At 43.7% G+C, this 23800-nt stretch overlaps 1 protein-coding gene across 3 annotated transcripts in view; it reads left to right on the forward strand.

Moving 5' to 3' along the window:
* Positions 1–22037, forward strand: part of LOC149323005 (SRSF protein kinase 3-like) — a 38541-nt gene extending 16504 nt beyond the window's left edge. For 2 of the 3 annotated variants that reach the window (XM_089486071.1, XM_089486088.1), the window contains 10 exons: positions 133–239; positions 1552–1717; positions 3402–3427; positions 8291–8441; positions 12454–12732; positions 14584–14681; positions 15270–15377; positions 18183–18252; positions 19048–19140; positions 19904–22037. In XM_089486071.1, the coding sequence (XP_089342197.1) occupies positions 133–239; positions 1552–1717; positions 3402–3427; positions 8291–8441; positions 12454–12732; positions 14584–14681; positions 15270–15377; positions 18183–18252; positions 19048–19140; positions 19904–20088 (1283 nt within the window). In that variant the 3' untranslated portion in view covers positions 20089–22037. The remainder of the gene's footprint in view (positions 1–132; positions 240–1551; positions 1718–3401; positions 3428–8290; positions 8442–12453; positions 12733–14583; positions 14682–15269; positions 15378–18182; positions 18253–19047; positions 19141–19903) is intronic. The other variant, XM_089486079.1, reaches the window with a different exon arrangement.
* The last annotated feature ends 1763 nt before the right edge of the window (positions 22038–23800 follow it).

The following is a 23800-nucleotide window of genomic DNA, read 5'->3' on the forward strand; positions in this document are numbered from 1 at the left end:
ATATAAATTTTTAAAAATGTTGAATAATAATCATGAAGGAGGAAAAGGCAAAGAATATTGTTCTGGCATGGTCCTCATCACAAGGGAGTAATTTTAGCAGTTGCTGTTTCTCCTTGACTCGGCCCTACCCAGATGTCTGCATGGTCCTGGAAGTTTTAGGGCACCAGCTATTGAAGTGGATCATCAAATCCAACTACCAAGGGCTTCCTATACCTTGTGTCAAGAGTATCTTACGCCAGGTAAAGGTGGATTTTGTAACCATGTTCCCCGCATAGTAGTAGTAATTGTCGTTGTCGTAGTAATACATTTTATTTCTTTCCCTCCTCTCCCCAAGGCTCAAGGTGGGGTGCAACATATTAAAATACAAAACACAATTAAAAAAGAAAACATACAAAACCAACAGTTAAAATACAATGCCATTAAACCATTAAAATTCATATGAGTACATTCTTTAAAATATATGAATTAAAAAGTCATGACTTAAAATTGACTGGGTAGGCCTGCTAGGTTGAGCTGGGTTTTGTGAGGTCAATTTGTGCAGCCAGAATAATTCCTTACTTTCTTATTTAATTTGTTCAGACTTAGGTTGCAAAATACCCTTATCTCATGATTTCCTCATTATGGTATGCTACAGATCATAAGACTGTGGTCCATGTATTTATTAGAGCTAGCATTAACATTATCAGACCTTGGAAGCATTACTGTTTTGGACTATGACTACCAGAATCATTTAGGAAATGCTGGGAATTGTGATTCATGGAAAAAATATTGCCACTTTCTTGAGTATTATCAGTATTTGTAACAAGTGTAGACTTTCTGCTTTTGACTACCTTTCAGTGAGAGGGTCTATCAATAGCTGACACTTGTTTTTCACTTTCTATTCCTGAAGAGGTTTCTGGGATCAGAATGCTAACCCAGGGCATGTCTACATGGGCTAAATGACACAGTTTCCCCCTACCCTTGAATCTCCCTGTCTTCACTGGGCAGGTCCAAAAGCCCAATTAGCTGTGGACTGTTTTCATGGGGGAAAGCCAGCTCCACAGTGAATCCAGGGCATCTTTCCCTTACACACATTTTAAAAATTTACTTTTTGCTCGGGATGTTCTCAGAAAATCCAGAGCACTTCAGAGCAGTGTTGGGTGGCAGTTTACACAGTATCCCACTGTGTTGCTGCCAGCACAGGTCACTCATCTGAGATCAGAATGATGCACTCAGTCATGTGATTGATGCTGGGCGTCTTGTTTTTGGCCTCAGGGAGTGACTTGTGCTGGTGGTGTCAGGCAGAACAGCTGGACTCTGTGTAAATAGCAACCTAGCCTCAGCACATGCAGGTAATGGGGGAAGTTGGGGCAGCTTTGAGGCCAGAACACTCCATGGACAGCCCAGAGTATTCTGGTCAGCGTAGACCCATCTGCATTCTATAGTAATGACAAACTGATCAGGTTCATAATTTCCCAGTTTGGGCCCTATTGTACCTGCCACCATTTCTTGACATGGAGATAGAAGAACCCTTGATTCATTCTCCTTTTGAGTGTGCATCTTCCTTTCCAGGTATTACAGGGCCTTGACTACCTCCACACGAAGTGCAAAATCATCCACACAGACATAAAGCCGGAGAATATCCTGATGTGTGTAGATGAGGGCTATGTGCGGCGTCTGGCAGCTGAAGCCACCGTTTGGCAGCAGACGGGGGGGCCTCCCCCTTCTGGCTCTTCAGGTAAGCAGTACCATTCTACCTGTGCTCTTTATAGAAGATAGTCATCCTGCCTCTGTTCTTCTGATTAGTGTTGAATGGGCAAGGTAGGCTTTGCAGCCTCTGGAGAAGCCAAGGCTGTAGCTTGCAAGTAAGCAAGCATCTCCATCAGATGGATCTAAAATTAAAGCCTGAGTTCCAAGTTTGCCAGATTCCAATATTGAATTGTAAGGTAATCAGTGAATGCAATAGTATTAAATAGCCAGTGAAGGCACAAAACATAAAATTAAAAGATAGGGAGGGAGGAAATCATATAATTCCCCCCATCCTGGCAAGAAAAAAAAGATAATGGGGAAATTAAATTGAACTGAAATTCAGGAAAAGTATAATAGTGCAGACACAACATTAGCTGAACATTACTAAAATTCCTTGTCAGACTGGAAGAGGGTGGATATGAGTGAGAGATCGTGAGAGTAGGGCAGGGGATTAAAAGGAAGGATGCAATGAGAGCTCTCTAAGACAGGAATGGAGAACCTTAACAGAGAGAGGCAGATGATGTCAACTGGTGTTTTCTGGTGCTTCTTTTGGGAACCTGGCTTGGCTGCTCCACCATCTTTCCACATGTGGGCGAAGCAAGGGGAAAATGAGGAGACTGAGCCTCACATGTGTGACTTAGACCTGGGACAAAGCGTCCCAAAAAGGAGGCCTGGTGGCAGTTTGTTTCCCTCCAAAGGGACGCTGCAGCAGCTAAACTGCCTGGCATCCCTCTGTTCCAAAAAGAACCTGGAAAAAATGAGTTCTTTTTGGGTCGCAGGGCGTACTCGTGATGTAAACAACACGCAGCAATGTCTATATGCTGCACGTCACTTACGTCAAGATGGCGGTACCCGTGTGGATGGGACGCTACCATTAGGCCGACGACGACTGTGCAGTTGGTACGCGGTCCCTAACCCTAGAATTGGCGGCAGCATGGCGCTTCGGGGCTGTCTGTCCCAGGCCTTAGTTGCTCTCCTGCCCTTTCTTCTAGGAGGGAGAAGTCTTGACCCAAGAGCCCCTTGGCCAGAGGTTCCCCATCCTGAATTGAAGGACTTAAATGCTAGAAGATGGGGAGATTAGTACTTCCTTCTGGAGTGGGAAGGTTCCTTCTACCTATGGCCAAGGCTATGTTCAAAATATAACAAAACACATTAAAGTTTCCTAAGATCAGCATCAAGAAAATCAGTTTACATACACATGAAAATGAAGAGGATTTCCACTCTTTTTCCCACTCTACTCTTATTGGCACTTTACACCAGTGTAAGTAGGGGTTGAACTCATGAAAACTGGGAGTCATGCTGCCCTCCAGATGTTACTCAACTGCAACTCCCAGCAGACCAAGCCAACATAGCTAGTTTTAGTCTAGCTATGAGTTTTAGTCCAAGACATTCCTGGAAGGACACATGATTCCCACCCCTTTACTAGTGGAACTGTTTATGAGGTGTAAGAAGATAACCAGTATCTACTTGCACAAAAGGTTTGCACAACAGAAAAAATGGCTGCTGGAGCCTAGACTCTTAGATCCTCCCCTTCTGGTGTCCTGCATCTTAGCATTACTGATCAATATGTGTTTGCTTTGGATTTCTTGGCTGTTTGATTCTGGGAATCATTTCTGTCTCTTTCTCTCTCCCTCTTATCTCTCCTTACTGCATCTGTGCGCCTCTTCCCTCAGTCAGCTCTGCACCCCAGGAAACCCTGGTAAGTTCCCTCTTGTATTCCCTCTTTCCCATCCAGAAGTGGTGGGAAAATGCCTGATTTTTAAGCCCGCTTGCTCTATGGAGCTAGTTGGATGGTACTCACCACCGCTGTTGGCTTTAACTAGATGGCTACGTTTTTTTCCTCCAGATTTCACTTTCTAAGTGCCCTTATTTCTGAAATATGTTATCTTGTTTGCTGGAAACAGCCATTCAGAAGCATATTAAAGAAGTTTTCCAAAGGGCTTCCCACTTCCAGAATTTTTCTATGGACATATAAAAGAAAAAAGGGAGAAGATTCTAGTGCTCCGTGACAAATTAAATCTGTGCTTGGAGTGTACCACTTCATACTGGATATGTAGGAGTATTCAACCACACAAGCCTACATTTTTTTGGGGGGGGGGGGAATTCCTGCACATAGAGAACTAGCATGTCAGAAAACTTCACATGGTAGTTTTCTGTGTTGGAGGATCTTTTTGTATGGGCAAAGGTTCAACAGTGTGAGCCCTCTATGCTATGCCTCAAAACTTACAGGTGTAATATATGCTTTGCCACATGTTGAACTGCTGTGTCTGTGTTCAGTAGTAAAGAACATATTTTGCATGCAGATGGCTCCAGATGTAATCCCTAGTTAAAATAAGTAATACAAGAATAAATGTCTTACCTAAGATGCTTGAGATATACTGGATGGGGAAGCTGTGGACCTTCAGCTGTTGCTAGATTCTAACTCCCATCAGCCCCAGCCAAAAGGATGATGGGAGTTGGGCCCAAACATTGGCAGAGTCACAGGTTCATACCCTCTTCTATATAGCCTCCACCAGCCTTCTCTGTTCAGTTTAGCTGACATATGAAGTGAGTGGATGAGAGACAGGCCCATTTTTTGCCCGGTTAGCCAAAGAGGCTGGAAAAGTATTGAACTGGGGAGAAGTGGCAACCTGTTTGATAGCTTCCACTGATCTTACAGTTTGTTCATAATTTGTTGCAAGCCTGATGAACCCAAACTCTGCAAGTCCATACTACTCTGACTTGCAGTTTGATTCTCCTTGCTTTCCTCTTGTGCCTGTGTAGTTGTTTGCTTGCACATGCTTACCTTGCATGCATGAATACAAAATCTGGCTTGCATTTAGTGACATGCTCAGATGTGCAGGTTGTTATCGTGATCCCAACAGTTTTTAGGACTCGTACATACAAGCTTAACTTTCATTCAGTCACAGGTGAGCTGCAGTTGAACTTGTGAACTTTCAGCTGATACACACATTGAGCTGAATCTAGACCAGTGACAGGAAACAACTACTGTAATTAAAATCAATTATGTTATGAATTGAGTTGCAAACTTACTAACAAGAAGGGAGACACTTGATTTATTTTTAATTAAACTGATTGACTTTAGTTGGAATCTCTACATAAATGTCTCTCCACAATTAAGTTATCAATTAATCAAATGTGCCGTTATTCTAAAGAATCAATATGTTTTTCATTACTTATTGGTTCTTTACCCAAAGTCTAGTGCTGATTTTTTGCAAAACTACAGGTTGCTTTTTTGTTAAATAATAATAAATAATAAAACTTTAATTTATATCCCGCTTTTTGTTTCCACAATCAAAGCGGTGTACAACCTTTAACAAATATAATATATACAGTTCTCCCCCTTAAAAAAGGATTAAACAATTCCATCTATTAAAATTACAGACAATAAAAATCTAAAAACAATACTACAATAATAAAATAACGGTGGGCAGAGTCTTCGCTTGTATATGACTGTGGGGGGAGCGTTACATGGCTGGGATCTATTCCGGGAAGGCCTGCCGGAAGAGATCCGTCTTGACAGCTTTCTTGATGCTCTCAAGGTTGGCAATTTGACGGATCTCGTCCGGCAGGCCATTCCATAAAGTGGGAGCAATCGTGGAAAAAGTCCTCTGGGAGGTCGCCGTCAATCTGGTCTTTGTGGACTTCAACAAATTCCTCCCAGAGGATCTGAGGGTATGGGGCGAATTGTACGGAAGGAGGCGATCCCTTAAGTAGGTTGGGCCCAAGCCATGGAGGGCTTTAAAGGTAATGACCAACACCTTGTACTATGCCCGGAAACGAATAGGCAGCCAGTGGAGTGATTTCAATATAGGTGTAATATGGTCACTCCTAGTTGTTCCTGTAATCAATCTGGCTGCCAAATTCTGCACCAGTTGAAGTTTCCGGACTAAGCACAAGGGTAGCCCCATGTAGAGTGCATTGAAAAAATCAAGTCTTGAGGTTGCCAGCGCATGTACTACAGTTTCGAGGTCACCCTGTTCCAGGAAAGGGCGCAGCTGATGTATCAGCCGGAGCTGATAACAGACACTTGACCGTCGCATTCACCTGATTCCTCATCTGAAGCGACGAGTCGAGAAACACCCCTAAGCTGCGAACACAGTTCTTTGAGGGGAGCGTGAACCCCTCTAGGACTGGAGGTTGCGGCCTGATACCTGGTTTGGGGGCCCCTACTGTAAGTACTTCCGTTTTGTCTGGATTCAGCTTGAGCTTGTTTTCCCTCATCCAGTCCATTACTGCTGCAAGACATTGATTGAGGGGAGAAATGCCATCTGTCGTCATTGCTGATGACTGAGACATGGAGAACTATATTTGGGTGTCATCAGCATACTGATAACACCCCGCTCCATGTTAGTTGCTCAAGGTTGGGTAATTAAAACCACTTACTCAAAAATAGTTGTACAGTAGGCCCTGCAGCATTGGCAGGCTAGTTGTCTGCAGATTGGAGCATCTGCAGCTTGCCATGTCCCATATTATCAATGGCAAGGGGGGGGGGTGTTTGCCAGATGTACTTACATGAAAGCATGCATATCGCTGACCATTGAATAATATGGGGCTTGAGCAACTACAGATTTTTCCAGCTCTGAGGGCCCCAGAAGCAAACCACTGCATTTGGGAAGGGCCCACTGTAATGGGAGGAGTGATGTTAAAAGGCTATTGAGATTATTTGTACCCTACAGATAATAAAGGAATCATGTTAGAGTTTGGGAGTGAGACTTCTGAGGTCCAGGTTTAACTCTCCACAGAGTCATGAAACTCACTTGCTAACTTTGGGCCATGCAACTGTCTCTCAGTTTGATCTACCAGACAGGATTATTGTGAGGATACCGTGAGACCCATCCATACTACCTTGAGGTCACTGGTACCAAAGTGGGGCTCATATGTAAATAATAAGTATTTTTCTCCAAAGATGTATTTTCTCTCACAAAGTAGTTTAAAGAGGATTTTAGTGTGGTAATTGAAAATATAGCCCACTCTGTTCAACTCAGGATTAAAAATATGATAGATCCACTTAGGAAATAACATGCTTATGTACAAACTTAGTAATTTAACCAGCAAATGTTTTAGTAAGAGAAAATAGCTGTAGGAATCTGTGTTCATTTTCATTTATAGTCAGAGTACGGCAGCTTACTTCATTTCATGGTTAAAATATTTTGAACCAAAAAGTAATGAGAACAGGTTGAGAGGGGTAGTGATCTTTGCACCCAAATGGTCCTCTTTGATATTTTCTAGATACCACATAAAAGTTTCTCATCTGCTTCAGGAAACTGAATTGTTAAGCTCTTAACTTGGGGATCCACATGAGATTCAGTAAACTAAAGAATGAGGGAGGTTAAGGGAACAAGATTATAAGAGCAGGAGAAAATGAGAATGGGTTTGGGTGGGATGTGGCAGAAATGGGGTCTTCAAAAATTCAGAGACGGGGAAAGGAGTTTTTTTACAAAATGGATGAGATTTTTTTTTAGTTTAAAAGAGTAAATTCAGTTGTTAGACCCACTGAATCGATAGAATTTATGGATGTGTTGATTTGCCATTCAGTGGATCCACTACTGGAATGGAAATTTAAGCATGACTATAACATTAGCTTAACAGTTAAATGCCCCTCTCGATGTAAAAGTAATTGCATTGTGTGTGTGTGTTTAAAAAACATACTTAAAATTAACTCAATGTTTTCCACCAATTTCTAGTCTCTAATCCATACTAAATCAGGTGAATTTAGGTGTAACTGAAATCAGTTCGTCAACTTAGTTATAATGTCTTGTTACCATTAAGTGAAATAAATAGAATTTAAATTCCTCTCACCTAGGCTGGATTCACCCTGTTGTGGCTAAGAAGTTCTGCCTGAGGTGTAGAGGACTTCCCAGGGAGTAGAGGACTAGTTCAGCCTTCCTGTCCATTGGAGTGGGAATCAAACAGCCCTCCCAGCCATTGTTGAGCTGCAGTTCCCCTCAGCTAGCATAGCCAGTGGTAAGGAATGCTGGGAGTTGCACTTAAACAACATATGGAGGGCCACACAATTCCTGTCCCTCCTCTACTTGCTGGTGTTCTATGTTAGGGTTTTTTGGGAAGGAAGGGAGAGATAAGTCATGAAAGTTCCCATCTGGAATCTGAACTGAAACACACTGGACACATACTGACCACCTCACTTAGAATTAGGCCTTACTATCTAGTCACTTTGCTGATAACACTTGTATTCTTTAGATACGTTTCCTAGTGCACCTTCATGTATGCTGTGCCTTTTTTGCTAAGTACTTTTTTTTCTTTTTGCCTCCTCATTTGTTTGCGCACATCTATGCACATGCACATTGTATGTTTTGGTATGGGATCACACCCCTGTTTTTCTAGGATCCTTTTGCCTGTTCTGTTGACAGTCCTGTTTGCTTCCAGCACATTCCTTTGGTCTGCTCCTTTTTCTTCCCCCTTGTCTGCCCAAAGCATCATGGGCTGGCATGTACCTCACATGCATGCTTGTCCCACCTGCTCTTCCTCCTCCATCACCTTTCTGCACCTCCCTGGCAATTCTGAGTGGTAGGGGTGTGTGACATGGGGCCCTCTCATCTAGCAGAATGGGAAGCTGTCCAAGAACAAGAGGAAGAAGCTGAAGAGGAAACAGAAAAGACAGAGTCAGCTCCTGGCTGAACGGCTTCGGGACCTTCAGCAGCTGGAGGATCTGGCAGCTGCAGGCGATGTCGGTGGATCTACCCTCACCTCAGGTGAGTTTGAGAGTAGGGAATCTCCTGCTTGCAGCTAAGTTCATCCCCAGCATCCTTTTGTACATCTGCTTTTGTGTCATTACATAGAACTGAAAACATTGGGACCTGTGTGTCTTCCCTCACTCCTCTATTTTTGTATTTTTAGGTTTACATGGCCTGTTGCTTGTTTCTAGCATTGTCATGGCCTGTTGCAGGCTTATCTGTCTTGATCACTTGTCATTGTACAGCACAAGATTGTCAGGTTATTGATTTAGCCAGCCTGTCCTTGTTGCGTGGATTTGCATTCTGTAAGCATGCAAAGGAATTTTGTCGCACCTTTGAGGCTAACAGAAAGAGAGAAGTTGGTAGCATGAGCTTTAGTACACTTGATCCTATTTCTTCAGATCCATGGGGTAGAGCAGGAAGTCCAGCAACAGACCTGTATAGTAATCTGTGTGGGGGAATGTCCATAGGAATGCAAAACTTTATGGATGTGGAGATGATGTGACAAGTTCAATTTCCCAGTGGTTGTTGAGAGACAAGACAGGAAGAATGTTGCCTAATGCCAAGGTGAGTGGATAACCATATGAATGCGTGTTTGGATGTAGTGTGGGAACTAAAAAAGAAGACATGATGAATTAGCCATGAAGCTGTCGGTGTTAGTGTTACAATGTGTGTAGTGTGCCAGGAAACCATTGTTTCTGTTCAACCTACTGTTGATAGACTGTAGTTTCTCGATGTATTCCAATTCTGCTGTTTCTCTTTTCAGTGTTCCCTTGTAGGGTTTTTTTTTTTTTTTTTTTTTTTTTTTTTTTTTTTTTGTGTGTTCTAGGACCTCTAGGATGGAATGCCCAGGAAGTGTTTTGCAACTGAAGTGTTTTGCAACCATTTGTTGTGTATCTTTATTCCTAATGTCTGATTTATGACCATTTATCCTCTGGCACAAAGAATGGTCTATTTGCCAAGTGTAGAGTGCTGAAGGGCATTGCTGACATAGTATGGCATAAATCACATTAGAGGATGTGTAAGTGAAAGTCCCTCTAATATTGTGGGTGATATCATTAGGTCCTGTGATGAAATTTCCTGGCAGAGTTGGCATCTGGGTTTGTGGCAAGGCTTTGTACTGATGTCCACATCTGTGTTGCATGTTCTTCTGTAGGTAAGTAACTGAGGTTTGGAGACTGTAGGCAAGTAAAGGACTGCCAACAAGTACCCTTGAGAGGACAGCATTATTGTCCAGAATAGATTGTAGTTCATTCATGACCTGTTTGAGCGATCTCAACTGGGAGCTGTATGTCACACTTGTGGGATTCTGTCATTTTCTGTCCTCAGTCTGTTCTGTAATAGAGTAGTCCTGGCTACAAGTCTTACCTTGTTTATTTGTTTTTTTTACTTCATTCAGGTGGTCGGTATTTTAGCTTGAGGAATGCTTGTTGTAATTCCATGACTCTAGCATCCCGGTGTTGTGGATCTGAGCATATGCAATTGTATTGGAGGGCTAGGCTGTAGACCACTGGTCCCCAAATTTTTGGGGGCTGCCACTCTCTTTCCTCTTAGGCGACAGCATTAGTACCCTCCTCAATACCTATTTCTTGCTATTAGTTCTACTGTTCTATTGCAAATTTAAAATAACCAAACTTAGTTGTGCTCCCTTTGCTCCCAGTTATCTTGTAAACAGTAACTGAGCAGCTGACTGAGTAGCAGCCGAGAAACCTCTTGCCACCGCCAGCCTTGTGGAAAAGGCCAGCACAGGCAAGAGGTTTCTCTGTCACTGCTTGACCGACTGCTTGGTTGCTGCTCCCAAGGTGACCAAATGCAAAAGGAGAAGCATCTTCTTGGTGAGGAAGAACTCTCAATCCTTCTTTGTTGGGGCAGAGACAGGCGCAGTTGGTGTGTGTATAGGTGGTTTACAGAGGCCACAAGCTCTAGTCCGGAGACTGGCAAAGACAGAGAACGGGGGAGATTTTTATAGGAGCTGCTCCAAGGCAAAAGACTCCTCCCCCCCTTTTTTTGTCAGAGACATATCTTTCCTACACAGCTTCAAGTGTCCCCCACTAGTACACACAACCACTGTTTCTTCTGTTACCTCTTCTCTCAGCCTGCCTGGTGAAAGAAGGCAGGAGCAGCAGGGCAGCTCCAACTTGCCAGTCAAGTCCCGGCAAAGCTCACAGATCTTATGCAGGGCCCCAAATTTGAAAGCTCCTTTTTTGTTGCCACGTCTCCCCCACTGCTACATACTCTAACTCCTTGCTCCAATCAGTCAGCCAGTCCCAGAATAGCGCTGCTGCAAGCCACAGAAACAACACCTTGCACCCAAGCCTCACAAGAGTTTCCTGCCACTACTTGCAAAAGACATAGCTAAGAGAATGAGCTCCCGTAGGCAGGTGAAGAGCAGGATCACCATCACATAAATCCATCACTGAAGCTTCATAGTGATTTTAAGGGACCTTGAAAATAAGTTTTGTGCAACCTTCATCTCTGCCATGGTCCTAAAGGCTTCTGATTCCTTTTGTCTTTCTTGCACACTAATACCTTTGACTGAAAGGTATTTCCACCACTCCCTTTTCCCCTCACTGCCCTCCTGGATCTTTCCACACACACACACACACCAGGTTGTACTGCCCACTTTGAGAATCACTGCTATAGACTATGGATCTGGTGGTGTGTTCAGGGTGGAAACTGGAGGCATGCAAGTAAATGTAGCGGTCAGTAGGTTTGCAATATAATGTCGTGCTTTAGATATCTATTGTGTAGCTGTATAGTGGTGTTCATAAAGTGCTCTTGTTATGTTGATAATTCCAGGATGAGATTGATGGTAAAGTGGAAGTTGTTGAAACTCTGATGGAATGTCTTGAGTGAGTTCTCTCCGTGAGTCCAGTTTATGAAGACATCATCAATGTACCTGAGATAGAGGAGTGGTTTCTGGGTACATGGGTTAAGAAAGCTTTGATCTAGGTCAGCCATAACATTGGCATATTGTGGTGCCATACCTGTTCTCATGGCAGTCCTGTTAACTTGAAGGTACAGTAGGCTCTTGGTATCTGCTGGAGTTTCGTTTCAGGACCTTCCCTGGATACCAAAATCTGAGGATGTTCAAATCCCATTAAACACAATGGCTTAGTAAAATGGTGTCCCTTAGATAAAATCATATACAGTTGGCCCTCTTTATCCACGGATTTTTTTATCCACGGATTCAAGCATCCACGGCTTGAAAATATTCCAGAAAAGTATAAAGTCCAAATAGCAAACTTTGATTTTCCATTTTATATAAGAAACACAATTTTGTTCTGCCATTATATTTAATGGGATTTGAGCATCCATTTTGTTATTCACGGGAGATCCTGGAACCAAACCCCAGCAGATGAAAAGGTCCCACTATATACACCTTTCTCCTTGACTTATGTCTATCTGAAGGATTTTTATTTTGCGATGGCCATTAATCATGTGAACTCTATCCTGAAGTGTGAGACGATGCAACCTGCAGACACAAGCCAACCTCATGAGAACTGGGGGTCATAGTGACCAGTTGGTATGTTTTGTGAATATTGCAATGAACAGGTTTTATTTTTGGATATTTTTAATATTCTAAATCAGACTTTTCCAAACTTTGGTTCTCTAGTTATTTTGGACTTGAATGCCCCAAAGGCCCAGCCACCATAGCCAATGACCAGGAATCTTGGGAGTTGAAGTCCAAAATCCCTGGAAGATCAAAGTTTGGGAATGCTGCCCACTTCTTTCTTTCAGTTAGTCTCAAAGGTGCTACGACATCGCTCTACATACTGATTCTACAGACTAACATAGCTATATTTTTGAATTCTACCACTTTGGGAATCACTGTTAAGGTTGCCTATTTGATAGTCAGCTCATGCCTCTTTTCCTTGGATAACTTCTCAGCAGTGTCTCTTTTCTCAGTCATGTAACAACTGCTTCTCTATTGCTTCTTAGTTAACGTTTGTTTCACTCACTCTCTCTCACACACACACACGGTTAAAAAACCGTATGAAACACCTTTGTCATCTTTCTTCTTCTCTAGAGCTGCAGGGTGGAACCCCTATCTCAGTCTCCACAGCTGGAGGAACAGAGCCCTCAGGGGGATCTCTGGCTTGCAGCCCCCAGAGCTTGACATCTTCCTCTGGTTTCTACACACACAATGCCTATGACAGCTGCAACGGCCATTCTCCTCCGGGCACTGCCAGCCGCCACTTCAGCCCAGACTCAGCAACTTCTGGCTTCTCAGGGTCCCTCTTCTCTGGCTCAGCCATGTCCAGCGTGTCTAACCAGCGGGAGCATGGAGGGCTTCTTTCTCCCAGCAGTGAGTATTACCCTCCAGCTCCATAATCTCTGCTGAGCAAGGCATCTAATGTCAATGAGATTGTAGGTCCCCAGACCTCTATCTTGGCATGAACATTATCTCCCACCCCAAGATCCTGAATGTTACGATAGCAGAAGTACACTCTGAGTCCATGTTAAAATTGCACTCTTACTGCCCACACATTTAATTTTACTGTGTAAGAATGATACATCTTTCAACAAGAACTACATGAGTTGCTCTGTATGGGGCATCTTTCTGCAGTCATTGTAAAGTTGAGAATTATTTTTCAAAAAGTTGTATCTGAGAGATTTAGCAGAATTGCCACCCCTTGTTGAATTGGACCCTGACTGGAAAGGAGGTGTCACCAAAGCAGCCGATCACGCAGACACATAATGTCTGACCTCCTGTATGGATAAGAACTTTGAGCTGAAAAGAGACCTTAAATTGTCAGTCTAAATAAATGAGCTTCATGATTCTGTAATGTACCTTAATAGTGTACCTTGGGCTGATTCTAGAGCCGAGCTCAAGCCAGCAGTAATTTCCCACCTTTATGGTGTCTCATAGAGTTCTCTTCCATGATTCTCCCAAGCTCATGTGACACTCCAAAGATTTGTCACTGTCAGGAAGCTTCAATCCAGGGTTGGGGAAAAAAACACAAGATTTTTTAATACCCCCCCCCCTTTTTTGGATTAAATAGTTTTGTGGGGGGGTTGCATTAATGTTTTAATGAAAAAAATGAATCCTGCTTATTAAATTAATACTGTGAAACATTATTGTATGCATTAGAAAGCTTGATCAAACATGTTTTTATGCTTGATCAAACACATTTTTATCTTTCAATAAAACTTCAGGAAATATGTTTACAAGTTCATAGCCTATTATATATATATATACATATATAGGAGTATAGGACTACATCAATATAGGACCAAGAATATTAAGTAGCAAAATGCATTTCAGATGTTATAGTCACTAACTTAAATAATAATTTAAAATGCTGTTTTAAAGCAAGTAGTTTTGTTTGAATTTATGGGAACTGAAGGATTTATTTCTGAATGGCATTTCTTGCACAGTAAAATAAAGAGATTAGAAAGAAGCAATTTACACTGTATACTGATCTAACAATGAACAACTGCCAATAAACTGTTAAAAGTTAAAATGTTTAAATACAAACACTTATTGTTCCAGTAAGAGGGCTGGAAAACAGTAATAATAGCCCCCCCCCCTCACACACACACAGAGTATATGAATAATCAGTTATAAAATGTGGGTTTTAAAAAAATAGTCATTGGTTTAAACCAGTGTAGAAATAATGTCAAAATTCAATGTGGAAATAATGCATTTTGACACCACTTTAACTGTCATGGCACCATCCTACAGAATCCTAGGTTTTGTAGTATTTCAAGGCATCACCATTCTTTGGCAGAGAAGGCTAAAGACTTTGTAAAGGTGCAATCCCATGATTCCATAGGATAGAGCTACAGCACTTAAAGTAGTGTGAAACTGCATTATTTCTACAGTGCATATGTACTCCTGGTTTCAACCAGCCAACCTTGCTTAAAAGCTTTATCTTTTCTATCATACTTTTCTCTTTTCCCTTATTGGCAGCCTATTTCCAACAGTAAATAAATAAATCCTATATATGTCTGGTAATGTAATTTATTAATTTCTTATAATATTTTGTTTGTGGGATTTTCCTAATGAAGCCTCCTAAACAACACTTGAAACAGCTGCTAGGCTTTTCAGTTTAGAAGGGAAATGCAAACTACATGTTTGGATTGCCATACCACTTAAAGTCTTGTATGTTTGTTTTTTTACACATGTCTTCCCTAACTTTGACTCTCTCAACAGCTTTTGGTACCTCTGAATTCTTGGTGAACCCCTTGGAACCCCAAAATGCAGACAAAATCCGAGTGAAAATAGCAGATCTAGGCAATGCCTGCTGGGTGGTAAGCATATTTCCCTTCTTAATTTGTTGTTCTGCACACACAACCTATAACGCAGTTTTCTTTCTAGGTTTCCTTTCAGTGCCATGGACAATTTGACAGCGAAGAATCCCAAGTTTACGCTTCTGCTTGTCATTCATAATTTTAAAAAGATTGTGAATTGTCATTCATTTTTATTAAATTTTTCTACTTAGAATAAGAAAGGGCTGTACATGAAGTGTATAAATACTTTTACTATGTCCAGTTCCAATAGTCCTTGGACTAATGTGGTCTCTCTGTCACTCTGTATGTATATTTGGCTGGCATCTAAGATAATGTTGCCAAAGACCAAAGGTGATATGAGGGATGGATAACAGCCATATGGGGAGGAAGGGAGTAGGACTCCTTTTTGGAAAACAGAGAAGGAAATTAAGTGAGCCCGCAACTTATTGGGTACTGAAGCAGCGGTCATGACGAGAAAGTAATTTGGTAGACTCACTAGGTTGTTATTTGTTAAGGCTGTGAAATGCAAGGTGTGGGCTATTTTTTCTGTGTATTTGGATGTTCTTGTGTCAGCCAGAGGGATATTTACCTTATTCATAACTTCCTCAGCACAAACATTTTACAGAGGACATTCAGACACGCCAGTATCGGGCACTGGAGGTCCTAATTGGTGCCACCTACAATACCCCGGCTGATATTTGGAGCACAGCATGCATGGTATGTTCTCAGGTCCTTCCTATCTCCCATTTATTATCTTTTATGATTGTTTATTTCATTACTTTGGTTTATGTTATTACCTTAAAACATACCTACAAGTGGTTCTTAGATTGCTTCTTGCCCTGTGAAAGGAAAACAGACAGGGCAGTATACTCATGTTCTTTTTGGTTTTTTTTCCTTTTTCTTAGGCTGTTCCCATCAAACCAGGCTCCCAGTTCTATAAGTCTCAGCTGTCTACTTTATGTATTATGGGCTATCTATTAGAGGCACAGTAGATACAAGATTTAAAAACAAGGGAGACCTATCATTGCACTTCCATATATCCATCAAGTTGCTAGAGATCTGTGAGCAGCGCCATGTTGCTTCTCCAGGCTGCAGAAGGGCTGCTGGGTGATACCTGGGCACAGTATTTCCCTTTCCCACAGCCAACATATAAATGTTTGTGGCAGCATGCTGTAGAAGGTGATTTCTGGGAGCAGGATAAACATGAAACTGTATGTTTACTGCGAAGCAAGGCAGTTGATAACATATACAATAGATTGCAATAAAAAGTTATTGGCATCCTATACAGAGCACCATGCCCATGGTACAGGATGCCAGTGACTTTTTATTGCCCTCAATTATATATTTGTGATATCAGCTGCCTTGATTCATAGGTCTGGAGAAAAGCAGGATACAGAAGAAATGAAATTCGCAAGGTATCTTCTCCTAGCTAAGTTTCTCTTTTCTGAGATAAAAGTTGTTTGTTGCTGAACTCTGTAAAGTCTTGCTTCCTTCACTAACAAGGAGAACATGCAATATCGATCCTCAGTTGATGTGCTCCAGATTCATGATTCTGGTCCTTACTACGCAAGACATTTTAAACATGACAATAGCTCTGCAAGCTTTTGTTTTGTTTTTTATTTTAAAGACAATGGTGAAGATGGTGCTTCCTATCATAACAGTGTGTTCGTTTATCTTTGTTACATTCTCACTTTCCTTGCAGATTCCTATGCTGCAGTTGTAAATAGGTTAAATGCTAAATAGTGAATAAATTAAATATCCTTACTTTATGGACAGTCCTGAGTGTAATGCAGTAGCCACAGATTTAAAGTACAGTCGAACCTCCCCATACGTGGATTTGCCATACGCGGATTTGAGCATCTGCGGATGGCAAATGGGGAAATTGTCCCCAATGGCGGGGGAAATTGTCCCCAATGGCGGGGGAAATTGTCCCCAATGGCGGGGGAAATTGTCCCCAATGGCGGTGCGCGTGCACACGCGCCGCCATTGGGGACAATTTCCTTCTCCTCCCTCCCCTCCTCCCTTCCCTCCCTGCCCCCCTCCCTTCCCTTCCCTTACTTACCTTAAGTCGCTCGGAGCGGCTTGGCCTCTGCCGCCGCCGCTGCAGGGAAGCCGGGTGGTGGCGGCGGCGGAGGCCAAGCCTCGGCTTCCTCGCCGCTGCCGTGAAAGGGCGCGATGGCGGTGCTGGAGGCCTCTTGGCCCCCAACAGCACTGCCACCGGGCCTTTGCCACAGTGACGGCGAGGGAGGAGGGCTGCCGCACCGGAGGCCTTTAAGGCCTCCCGCGCTGGCATCCGGCCTCCTCCAGGCCGCCGCCGCTGCGGAAGGGGCGGGTGTCGGTGCTGGAGGCCAAGAGGCCCCAGCACCGACACCCGCCCCTTCCGCGGAGGCCTGGAGGAGGCCGGGTGTGGGTGCTGGAGGCCTCGCAGGCCTCCGGCGCTGCTGCCCTCCGCGCCTCCTTTTCCCCACCTCCATGCCTTTCTTTGGGAGCGGAGGTGAGGAAGAGGAGGCGCGGAGGGCAGCAGCGCCAGAGGCCTTCGAGGCCTCCGGCACTGACACCCGGCCTCCTCCAGGCCTCCGTGGCCACGGAAGGGCCAGGTATCGGTGCTGGGGCCTCTTGGCCTCCAGCACCGACACCCGCCCCTTCCGCAGCGGCGGCGGCCTGGAGGAGGCTGGATGCCGGCGCGGGAGGCCTTAAAGGAGGCAGTCTGAGTGACTTTTGTCCCCACAACCATCTTAACTTAAACATGTCAGGTATAGAAGTGAATACTACATGACAGCTGGGTGGTGTGTAAACAAGTCCACACAACATGTCAGCATGATCCACACATGCTGAGAATAGCTTTCTGTGCATCTTTGCAATGTTGATTTGGTTCCTTGTGGGACAAATATTCAGGTGCACCTTCCAATTTTTCTTGTAAAAAGAACAGGAAGGCTGGGTACTGCCAGCGCTGGAATCCCTTTGCAGATTAGGCCAGTGAGTGAGCCTGTCTGAAAAAGTTTTACATAGCTCAGGCAATGCTACACAAACCCTTCTGCCCTGTTGCCTGGGGTCCTTGTCATTCCAACCTTTTTAGGATCAGAGGTTGATGGTGACATGCGAGATAGAGCCAAACACTATATGTTTCTCACATTCGTGATTCATTTAATCTTGGACTTAAGTTCTGATATTGGTTGATATAAAAAAATGAAAAGGGCATGAGGAAGAACAGAGATGGCTCAAGACATTTTGGCTTAAAGAATATGGCACCCGGTCCCATTATACGTATAAAGATGACTAGACAGAAAATGAAAATTTATTTGACACTAGCAGCAGGATAGCTTAGGGAACACAGAGCAGGACATGTGGCACATACATTCTGTTTTCTGGCCACTTACTGCCACATTCAATCCCCTGCCTGAGGTGACCACCTCAATCTGGGTCAGCCCTGGGCAGAGGAGAATTTTTTAAAGCACCAAAGATGTGTTTAATCCTGAGTACGTATAATGCCCCTGGTAAATCCCTTCTTTCTTTCTTTGACAGGCATTTGAGCTGGCAACCGGTGATTACCTCTTTGAGCCGCACTCAGGCGAGGATTATACCAGGGATGAAGGTAAGATCGCTAGTTGTTTGAACCAGTGAGAAGTGTGTGAGTGATGCTGGGAACTGGGTTTGACAGGGAATTGTTTCAGATTGTGGGCACTGGTGATGCCTGTTTCCCAGAGGACATGCTGGAGCATTAGTGGGGTGAGGAAAAGGGAAATCTGAAGGGTTTGACATCTGCACTAGTTCACCTTTTCTGCTACATCACTTTCAAACTTGACTAGGAAAGGATGTAGGGAAGAAAAGGTGTTTTAAAATGGAAGGAGCAATGAGACAATGTTCTGTGCCTTCATGTTGACTCCAACTTAGGGTGACCGTCTCATGTGGTTTTCTTAGCAAGATTTATTCAAAGAATGGTTTGTACCATTGCCTTCCTCTGAGACTGTGACTTGCCCAGAATCATCCAGTGGGCTTCCATGGCTGAGCAAGGATATGAACCCTTCCCTCTTAGAGTCCCAGTCCAGCACTCAGACCACTACACCACACTGACTTGCTTGGGATGATTTAAGGTACAGGGGTCAAGATTTGTAGTGGTGTGTTATTCCAAGATCACCATATACATTTGTCACCGCATACCCTCTTTAACAAAATGTTACTGTGAAGAACCCCATCTTGTGTTCCTTGCCTGGGCCTCATCCTTTCACAATCATTCAAGATGCTAGGGGCTGGAGCCCAGTCTCCCATTCACAGCTCCTGAGCTGTTACTGGTTGTAACATGGTTTGAGCACATGATGTGTGCCTCTGCTCCAGAGAGAAGGCTCCTTCCATAGCAAGCCCCATAGCTCTGGTGTTTTCCCTCTTTCAGATCACATCGCTCACATTGTTGAATTGTTGGGCGACATCCCTCCACACTTTGCTCTTTCAGGGCGCTATTCGCGTGAGTACTTCAACCGGAGAGGTAAGTCAGCAAGTGTAATTTTTCTGTGTTGAGGATGTGGTTTGGAAGAGACATCCTGAGACATGTGGGTTCAGAGTCTCCCTGTCTAAGTGGAGTTGTGAAAGGTGGGGCAAATGGATGAAATGAATAAACTTAAGTTTTTGGATGAAACAAGGACAGAAAAATGAGAGGCTGGGAAGGACTCTGCTCTCCACTCAAAGGCTATGATGGCCACACCATTTATAGGAGGTGGAGATTGAGCTTGCTTTGATGCACAAGAAACTTATCATAATCTCCATGGTCGTCTTTAAAATAACACAGGATTTGATCTCGTGTGCAATCCTTGTTCATTTATGCTTGTACAAAGGAACAAGGGCCCAATCTAAATGGGAGGGTTTTTTCAACTGGGCTAGCATTTCAAGCTTTGAAACTAGAGACTAGCCTGGATCAGGGTTCTATGCTGTATTTATAAGAGCATAGAAGAGGAATATGGTGTCAAACAGGTTTCAGTGTCTTGAGCTTTTTTTATTTTTTTAAAAACAACACATTGTTAGCACGTACAGCTGTGGAGATACACCTGAATACATAGTGTATAGTGCTAGTTGATGCCCGTTGTTCAGAAAATAGGCCTTTAGTGCCCTGCATAATGTTTTGTTCCTGCCCATGACTAGCTGAATAAGAAAATTTGTATAACTTTTCTCAGTGTGTGCAGGTTGCTGAATTCCTTCCCAGTGGTGACTCTGCCCAGCCTCAACCTTTCCCTTTCCTTGCCTTTCTTCTTCAGGGGAACTGCGTCACATTAAGAACCTGAAGCACTGGGGCCTGTATGAAGTCCTGGTGGAGAAATACGAGTGGCCTCTCGAGCAGGCGGCCCAGTTCACAGATTTCCTCTTGCCTATGATGGAATTCATCCCAGAAGAGCGAGCCACAGCCGTCCAATGTCTAGAGCACCCATGGCTCAACTCCTAAGGCCAAATCTCATCCAGATAGACCAGTTGCTGATGTAAAGGGACTCCCTGCTCATGAGGATTTCTCTGCCAGTGGGGCCTTGTCTCATCAATGGAGCAGAGCAGGAGGTTTTTTTTTTTTTTTTTTTTTGCTTCCCCCAGCTCTTCCTCCCCAGTGGAGGGCACTCCAGGATTTGGAGACAAGAGGCTGTTTCCGCTGGCAAATTACATGGTGGACTGGAAGCCCAGAGCCCTGGTGTCCCTTTGGCACTAGTTCCAAAGCACAGCCAGGAGATGCCCGTGATCTCTCATCAGTTTTTTTCCTACTGAGACGTTGCCTCCCTGGAGTGATTTATGACCATCTTTCCCTACCAGCCCTTGACTGATGCCGTTTTGACTTTTTTTAAAAGTCTTGGAACTTCTTGCAGATTTCTTCCCCCAGTTTTCCCAGCCCTGTTGGGCACGAGACTGGATGTGAAGCGGTGCGAGAGGAAAAGATCTTTAGCATGTGTGAATGTGGTATAGGGGAAATGTGTGAACAAGGTTTGGATAACTGGAAAATGTACTTAGATGTTTGAGCAGGAAGTTGGAAGTGACAGCATCACCTCTGTTTGAGCCTTTCTATAGTGGACCTAATGTGTGCTCCTCCCCTGCCCAGAGGTCTATGCCAAGGAAGTGTGACCTTTCTTCAGCAAATATTATGCAAACCAATAAATTTTATGCAAAGTTACACAGCCTTAGCCTGGATGTTCAATGGTGCAGCTACTTGGATTGGTTGGTAGCCTGCAAAGAAAGCAGTGGTAAATTCTATAGGTGGTAAAATGGAAGGTGGGGAATTCAGTTCTTAACTGGCTGTTTACCCTCTAGCACCTCACGGGCACTGACTGGAAGGATTGTTGAGAATTGTGATGAATTCTAATGGAATAAACATGGCCCCATAGGGCTCATCCACTCCATGCGCATTTGCAAATCCTTTCCCCTGCTGCTTTGACGTATTATGCTATGGTCTCTAGCATGCGTGTTTTATACTTACCAAGAGATGAATTACAAGTATCTGCTCTTAATTTGGTATTCTGAAAATCGCCTCTATTACAAAAGACGTTTCTAGCCCTTCTTCATGTGAAGAAATTACTTTTCTAAAGAGCAATAGTAAAAGGGACTTTTTATACTTTCTGGTCCCTATCTCCACAATTTCCCCCAATTGCTGTTTTTCCTCCCACCCCATGCCCCAATTTTTGTGATGGGTAGAAGATATAATATTCTTCATATCCTAGTGTTTGTGTATTGTATTTCAAGCCTTACTGTAGCTGGGGGGAAAAGAAGAAAATTAAGTGTATGTTTGCATTTGTGTGACTACCTTCCAGTACATCTCTGTGCAGCTAGAATTTTTGCCGACTGAAGCTGTTATTGCAATTCACCCTCTTGGGGGGGTTACATTTATATTTGACACTTCTGCTACCTGTGATGAGCTTCTGGATTTCTTTTAAGGCTGAGAGAACAGCTACTTCAGAAGCTACTTTGTGCCTTTTTGGAAGAAGCCTATCTGCTGTGTGTGCTGAAAGACTGAAGAGAATGGAGCAAAAAGGACACCAGTGGTACCTAGTCAGGTCCCCAGATGATGCTGGGCTACAGCTCTCAGAACACCTGACTATTGGCCATATTTAGCAAGGCTTTCTGAGAGCTGAAGTCCTACAGCAGAATAGGAAAGTCACTTCATCAGGGTGGGGAAAGTGCAGTCCCCAAGGCCATTCTAATGATCCTCAGGTTGTTCCAGAGGGTGGAGAGGGCATTTTTGCTAATTTCTGGAGCCCCCTGGGCCATATTAGGTCCAGAAAAGGACTTTTTTAAGAAATACAAGTTACTTCCACTCACTTCCTGTTTTGAAAAAAAGACCTCTCCTGGTCCTAAAATGGCCCCTCAATAGCTCATGGAGGGCATTTGGGAGTCCATGCCTCCCTCCACCCCCACCCCTATCTCCTAGCAGCTCCCTATCCTCTCAGTTTCCCACCCCAGCACTACATTATAGCCTTTCACCAAAAATGTTTGGGCTCAGAAGTAAACTAAAGGAAAAGCATGAGGGTGTAGTAAAGACATGCCTGGAGCCAGGCATACAACCTGCCCCCAGCCCAGACATAACTTGCATCTCAGATATAAGATCTCAACTATATTAAATTGAACGTAAATCCTATTGGTTTCAGAAGAGGTTCAGCTCACTCCAGTCAACAGTATTGGCAGTTAAGAGCTCTGTCTCCCTCTACATGCTCCACTCATAGCCTTCAGTGGAAGTTTTGAAACCTCTTGGGCATGAAAACCCACCTCTGGGTGCAGCATTACCCCAGGGAGTCCCTTGAAGGCAAAGTTGTGTTCAGGGGAACTTGGTGTCATGCATGTCATACACGTGAGACAGGAATATTTCCTTGCACTGCAGTTTGAGAGAAAAAAGCCATGGCCTTTGATTTGGATGTGGTCTGTGTGTGCCAGTGTTAGGGGAGCATATATGTGTGTGCGTGTGTGGTTGTTCTGAAGCCCCCCTGTGCTGTTGGCAGGGACTGAATTTAAGACTTTTCATTAAAAGATTTGCAATAGCTTCTGCCTCCTCCTTTCTCAGAGCACGAGTCAGAAAAGCATGGTAAGGGGTGCTGCTGCTCCACAATTGCTTTGTACCTACAGAAGGAAAGGGCGATCGCTATTGTACACTCATTAGGAATTCTTGCAGTTCTGGTGTTTCACTCATTCCCATACATTGCAGTGGAACAAGAACCAAGCTGTGGCGAAACTAAAGTGCTCCACAAATATATCCAGATTCCTCCATCCACAGCTTCAAAATACTACAAAGAAAACCCCTTGTTTTTGCCACTTTTTAAATAATGGATACATCATTTTACATAATGGGAATTGAGCATCCATGGGGTGTGGTCCTAGAACCAAACCCCAGTGGATTCCAAGGGGCCACTGTACAATGAAGTTCAGATTTCAGGAGCCTGACAGTATTGGCTTTGTATTTAAAGGCACCGCTTCTGATTCAGAACCTGTTGAGGGATACAAGGTGTCTAAATAGTTTAGCAGGACCTGCATGAGCATCAGAATGCATCATCTTTAGGCACAAAAGTGGATTTTGCATTCAGCTTTCTCTCCCTCTCTATAAAGACTGGTGACACCTTGAAGGCTGTGCAGCTCCTCATTGCTACCAGAAACAAAAGGATTATGGCAAATACTAACTTTTGGGCCCAAACAGACAGGCCAAAATAAAGCTGCTTCGGGTCATTTTGGAGATACACTGTTTAAATGATGCATGCATCCTAAGAGGCCAGAAGCTGTGCCAAAGCCACGTTCCAGTCATAAGGACTAGAGTGCGGCTTTGGCACAGCCTCTGGCCTCTTAAGATGTGTCTCATTTAAACAGCATACCTCCAAAGTGACCCGAAGCAGCTTTATTTTGGCCTGCCTTTTTGGGTCCTTTGCCTATTTATGCAGACTGAAGAATATACAGTGCCCTCTGCTATTGTGCACCTCACAAAGAAACTACTGCTTTCATTTGGAGAGTTGCTTGGCAAGGATCCTGTTAGGCAATTTTGTCACAAGCTAGACTTAAGATCTTGTAATGACTTCATGTTCATAATTGTGGCACCACTGTTGTAACAGCAAACATCCCATCCACCTTAAAACCCAGCCAGACACCCCATGTGGCAGAGTTCTGTGGTGCTGGTGAGCATGATACTACAGGATGGATGACAC

The sequence above is a fragment of the Sceloporus occidentalis genome, unplaced genomic scaffold (genome assembly GCF_023333645.1).
Source record: "Sceloporus occidentalis isolate IW3139 unplaced genomic scaffold, rSceOcc1.0.p SCAF_1, whole genome shotgun sequence".
Lineage (NCBI taxonomy): Eukaryota > Metazoa > Chordata > Lepidosauria > Squamata > Phrynosomatidae > Sceloporus > Sceloporus occidentalis.